The sequence below is a fragment of the Bufo bufo genome, chromosome 1 (assembly GCF_905171765.1).
Source record: "Bufo bufo chromosome 1, aBufBuf1.1, whole genome shotgun sequence".
Taxonomy (NCBI): Eukaryota; Metazoa; Chordata; class Amphibia; order Anura; family Bufonidae; genus Bufo; species Bufo bufo.
Window position 1 is genome coordinate 312,449,439 of NC_053389.1, and position 6,158 is coordinate 312,455,596.

The 6,158-nt window shown below is 44.1% G+C and overlaps 1 protein-coding gene across 1 annotated transcript; it reads right to left on the reverse strand.

Moving 5' to 3' along the window:
• Positions 1-4,031: 4,031 nt before the first annotated feature.
• On the reverse strand, positions 4,032-5,576 carry LOC121007096 (protein ZBED8-like). Its single transcript, XM_040439196.1, has one exon. The coding sequence runs from the start codon at positions 5,574-5,576 to the stop codon at positions 4,032-4,034; it is 1,545 nt and encodes a 514-aa protein (XP_040295130.1).
• Between the last annotated feature and the right edge of the window lie 582 nt (positions 5,577-6,158).

The following is a 6,158-nucleotide window of genomic DNA, read 5'->3' on the forward strand; positions in this document are numbered from 1 at the left end:
AAAACCTTTTTTTATATTTCAGAACTGGCTTTTTTGCAAGATAAACTGTAGTATTTATTGGTAATATTTTTGGGTTATGTATGACTTTTAAATCACTGTTATTCAATTTTTTGGAGGACAAGGGGACCAAAAAATAGTGAATCACATCTTTTCCATTACGGAGTTGACAGTGTGGGGAAAATATTTTTATAGTTCAGACATTTTTGGGGGCTAGAACATGTAACCTTCTGATCAACTGTCCCATAGACCACAATAGAAGACTATTGCAGTCTATGGGACTCTGACACTCTGCCTGCTGAGCCTTGCACACAGGCCTCCAGGCAGTTATTCATGACATATCTGGTAACCATTTGGAGCCCTACAATATCACAGTGGGGGATCCAGTCAAAAGGTAAAGGAAGCCTCCTCCCTCTGCTTAACCTCATAGATGCCGCAGTCGCTATTGAACGCAGCATCTGAGGGGTTAAATGGCTGGAGTTGGCATCTTCGACGATCCCAGTCTTTGTGCTTAGATACCTGCTATATTATATAGCCGGCACCCATCATGAATGGAGTGGGCTCACTGCAGTAGCACACTCCATAATTTCCCTTAAACATAATGACATACCTGTTTACATGCGGTAAGGCTACTTTCACACTCGCGTTTTGGCTTTCCGTTTGTGAGATCCGTCATGGGCTCTCACAAGCGGTCCGAAACGGATCAGTTTTGACCTAATGTATTCTGAATGGAAAAGTATCCGCTCAGAATGCATCAGTTTACCTCCGATCAGTCTCCATTCCGCTCTGGAGGCGGACACCAAAACGCTGCTTTCAGCGTTTGCTGTCCGCTTGATGAAACTGAGTCAAACGGATCCGTCCTGGCACACAATGTAAGTCAATGGGGACAGATCTGTTTTCTCTGACACAATAGAAAACGGATCCATCTGCCTTTGACTTTCAATGGAGTTCATGAAAAATCCATCTTGGCTATGTTACAGATAATACAAACGGATCTGTTCAAGACGGATGCATGCGGTTGTATTATTGCAATGGATCCGTTTTTGCAACCACTGAAACAACAAGGGGAGATGGAGAAATATCAGTGGAGGACTCGGATGCAGATAGCATGGCTGGAGGACCCGAGTCTATAGTACTTATAGACTGAGAGCCAATTACCCCTGCATTTTTGAAGAAAACAATCGCACAGGCCATGCTGCCTATCATAAGGGAACTCAAAGATATCAGAGCGGACTTCCGCCATCTTGGAAGTAAAGGAAACAGCTGCAGAAGGCGAAGAGATCCTTGCTAAAGGACTCTGCTACCTGATCATATAGGACTCTTGCAAGTATTCTTTGTACACAGAGGTTGTTGCCCCTATAGGAATGTGGTGGTTCCTCATAAAGGCATACTAACTGACCCATATAGCAGCAAATAAGGGGACATATGACTTGGGTCTTAATGGTGAGGTGCTTCCTCCCGCTGTTGTTGAGGAGGTGATAATATCACCCCCTCCTATAGCCATACTCACATCTCTGAGGTCTACGACCGCTGTTTTTTTTCAGCATTTCTCTCTCTCTCTTTCTATCCTTGCTATCCTTTGCCTTTTTCATCTACATTCTTTTCTATCTCACTTTTTTCTCTGTCTTCGCCGCATTGGTCGGGTTTGGCAGCCTATGTGGGACAGGCTTAAGTAATGGTGTTTATAACACACCAACTCCCCCCCGTTTGCACTAATGCTATGGTCGAGCACTGTCTGGTCAGGCGGGCGTTTGATTTGGCTCTTCTTGTTGAGGCCCCAGCCATGGTCCAACCTGAGCTTGTCACATTAGCACTATACTTTTCTTTTTAGTTGCACTTCCTTTGTCTTGTTAAGTTTTGTATTAGTTATTTGCAGGCATCCTCGGGCGCCATTTGAAGACACATTATCCTTATGTGTTTCATTTCTCCTCAGTTTGTGACATGACAAAACATGTAATTTTCTCCTTTAATGTTAAGGGGTTTAATGTACCACAAAAAAGATCCCAGGTATTTACACTGCTGCGCAAGAGCTCACCTTCAATAATCTTCTTACAGAAGATGCATTTTAAGGCACACAAAATCGCCAAACTCCAGTACTCTCCATTTCACCATTGGTTCCACAGCTGTAATAGGGTCTAGGCATCTAGGGGAGTTAGCATTGCTCTTAAAAATGGAGTAGCATTTACCAGCCTACAATTTTAATCTGACCCCGGTGGCAAGTTTATCTTAAAAAAATGGAAATTAGATGATACACCTATCACTTTGGCGAATATGTATGCCCCCAACACTGGTCAGGTAAAATGGCTTACAGATACCATTCAGCAATTGCTCCTGTTTGCGGAGGGCATGGTATTGCTTGGAGGGGACTGTAATGTGACCCTTAATCATTTTGTGGATTCCTCCTCTCGCTCCGCTATTTCCTTTGCAAATCTGAGTAAGCTGAAGACCTCACTGGAAAGACTCCACTTTTGAGGGATGACTCCACAATCTCATTATTGGGTGAGAAATTATCGAATTACTTTACCTCCAACATCACTCCGGATATCTCATTCCCTATAGTATGGGAGACTCATAAAGCCTATATCAGAGTGAGATTGATAGACTTAGGCTCGGCAGTAAAAAAGAAGAGATTACAGGAGTTTGACTCTACTTAAAATCTCATCTATTGAGAAAATACACAAACGCTCACTCGCAGTCTCACAGCTCGCTGAACTGACCATCCTGAGAAGTCAACTTAAAGACCTCTTGGGCACCAGATTCGCGAAAAGTTTATTGCACTCCAAGCAACGTATATACGTTCACGGTGACAGAGGAGGGAAGATGATGTCTGCTCTTCTTAAAGGTCCCCTTTCCCGCGCTCATATCTCTTCCATTTGCTCCTCCTTAAATACTTTATTGCACAAAAACTTGAGGAGATTGCCTTTCAATTTGCCAAATTTTATGGCCAACTATATAACCTAAACACACAAGAATCTCTGGTGGAGAGAGACTCAGGAGTAAAGGATGTCAGGGTGTTCTTGGACTACCCATACCTTCCTATGCTCTCCCCAGTGATTCAACACTATTATTAGAGCCAATCACCATGAAGGAAAAACATCAAGTGCTATCCTCAACTCCAGTGGGGAAAAGCCCAGGCCCTGGTGGCCTTTCCAAGATTTATTATAGAAAATTTCAGCATATTCTGCTACCACATTTTCAGTGCCTTTGTCAGGCACTACTTGGGAAGTGGGGTCTTCCCAGACAGGCTCTGGAGGCACACATTGCAGTTTTACCGAAAGAGGGTAAAGATCTGATGTTATGCAGTAGCTACCTCCCCATCATCTCACTTCTTAATTGTGATGTCAAATTATGGGCCAAAATTCTGGCCCGGCGTTTGCATGCATTTCTCGCCTTCCTGATACATAAAGAACACACAGGATTTGTTCCATCTAGGGAAGGTAAATACAATGCTAACAGGGTGTTAAATGCTATACATTTTGCCAAGTCTTTCAAGATCCATGCTGCTGATCTGACCATCTAAAACAGTGGTTCTTAACCTTGTTGGAGGTACTGAACCCCACCAGTTTCATATGCGCATTCACCGAACCCTTCTTAATTGGAAAAATTAAATATGATTTTTTCAAATTCAAAACATAGGTATATATTTATACATAGGTGCACAAAGTGAATAAAACCATTAAAGAACAAAACCATTAAGAACAAAGAACAAAACCATTAAAACATGATTTTCACACAAAAATAAAAACATAATAATGAATATTTACTGCAAATCAGTGTGACTTCTGCTGTTGTCTTTCAGAGACCAGGTAAGAAATGCACGGCTTTACCTTGGCAAGTGCCACTCTCATGTCATTTTCGCAACAAAGTCTGTTCCTTTTCTTCGTTTTTATGTCCAGCATCCTTGAAAAGGATTGCTCGCAAAGATATGTTGTAACAAACGGTATGAAAAACTCCAGAGCTTTCTTAGCAATAACAGGGTACGTTACCATTTGTTGACACCAAAACGTTGAGAGCGTTGTTGTTCTGAAGAGTTGCTATTGAACCTGGCTCTGCTGAAGTTCAATGATTTCATCAAGGTATTCATCATTGACATCTGTTGTCTCAACACTAAATGTGAACGGCTGTCTCACCCATGCTAGATATGACTCTCTTGTAGGGAAGTATCCATCAAGAGACGTTGCAAGCTCATCTAAGTGCGTGGCAATTGCTTGCTTCAGCTCCGTGGGTACAGAAATGTCTCCGATTCCAGATACATCTTCGATCTTACTTACACAGTCATCTAGCAGGGGAAAGTTTGCGAAGTTATCGTTCTCTATTCGTCGTTTCCATAATGGTAGCTTTTTTTGAAAAGCCTTCAGGTTTTCTTCTGCTTCGATGATGTTGACTCCACCGCCCTGCATCTGTTGATTGAGATGATTTAGAGCTGCAAAGATATCAGTCATGTACGCTAAAATGAGAATGAACTCAGAATCTTTGAAGCAATCTGCATGACAATGTTGGTGCTCTTGCAAAAACAGGGCTAATTCCACACGCACGGCAAAAACACGATTCAACACCTGTCCCCGGGATAACCACCGAACGTTGGAATGGTACAGAAGTACCTCAAATTCAGATCCCATTTCTTTACACAGCTCCCTGAAGATGCGGTGCCTCAGAGCACTATTTCGCACATAGTTCACACATTCCCCTACAATTTTTAATACTTCTGCCAGTTTTGGAGGCAAGGTTTTTGTTGCCAATGCATGCCTATGCAGAATACAATGCGTAACAATGATGTGTGGTGCATCGGCTTTCACTAGCGCACCAAAACCAGACTTTCTTCCCAGCATGGCTGGAGCTCCATCCGAACAAACTGCAGAAACCATATCCCACGAAAGATTGTTGTCTTTGAAGAAGTCATCCAGAAGTTTCTTCACATCGGCTGCCTTAGTTGTTGTTGTAAGAGGCTTACAAAATAAAAACTCTTCCTTTATCACGTCGTCTTTCACATAGCGCACGAATACTGCAAGCTGGCTTAGATTGGAGACGTCTGTGGTCTTGTCGAGTTGAAGGCTGAATTTTGCCGGGCTTGAAATCAGATCTGCAACTATTTGAGCCAAGATGTCTTTGCTCATGTCCTCTATTCTGTCGCTGATGGTGTCATTTGAAAGAGGAATTTGGGATAACTTAACTTCAGCCGCTTTTCCCAGCATGATATTCGCCATCTTCAACACAGCTGGTTTTATGAGTGTTTCACCAATGGTGTGGGGTTTGCCCTGCTTTGCGATCAGGTAAGCAACTTCGTACGATGCTATGAGGATCGGTTTGTTGATGGGTACAAAGCCGAGAACAGGCAGACTAGCCTTTTCATCGAATCTGGCTCTCCTCACCTTGAATTCAGCGAGCGTTGTGTTCTTGTATTTTCCATCTCCATGCAGCTTAAGGAAGTGTTCTCTTAGTTTTGCCGGTGCTAGACTAGAATTGCTCAACTTGGCATTGCAAATCATACAGTTAGGACGCTGACTCCCATCACGTTCCGTTATACATGTGAATCCATATTGTACATATTCGTCCGACCACTTTCTTTTTTTGCTCGACATAGTTAGTATGAAGGGATAGGCCAAGCGATGTTGAGTGATCACCTGCAGCCAATGATGGACAAGCGGGGCGAGTCGGGTGTGTGTCTTGACCTCCAGGGCCGGACTGGGGATACAAAGTAGCCCTGGAAAAAAATCTATGTCAGCCCCATAAGTCACTGCACCTAATATACTACTGCCCCCCCTCTCCACTATCTAATACACTGCTGCCCCCTCCCCACCACCCCCAATACACTGCTGAACACCCTCTCACCCCCCTAATACACTGCTTATCCCCTCCCACCCCCTAATAAACTGCTGACCCCCCTCCCAACCACCTAATACACTACTGACCCCCAGCCTCCCAGCCACCCCAATACACTGCTGACCCCCCAGTCCCTCAATACACTGCTGACCCCCTCCCAAAACAATCCCAGCCCCCCTAATACAATGATGACCCCCTTCCCAGCCCCCCTAATTCACTGCTGACCCCCCTCCTAGCCACCCCAATACACTGCTGACCCCCATCCTTGCCACCCCAATACGCTGCTGACCCCCACCCTCCCAGCCCCCCCAATACACTGCTGGCCCCTCCAATACAATGCT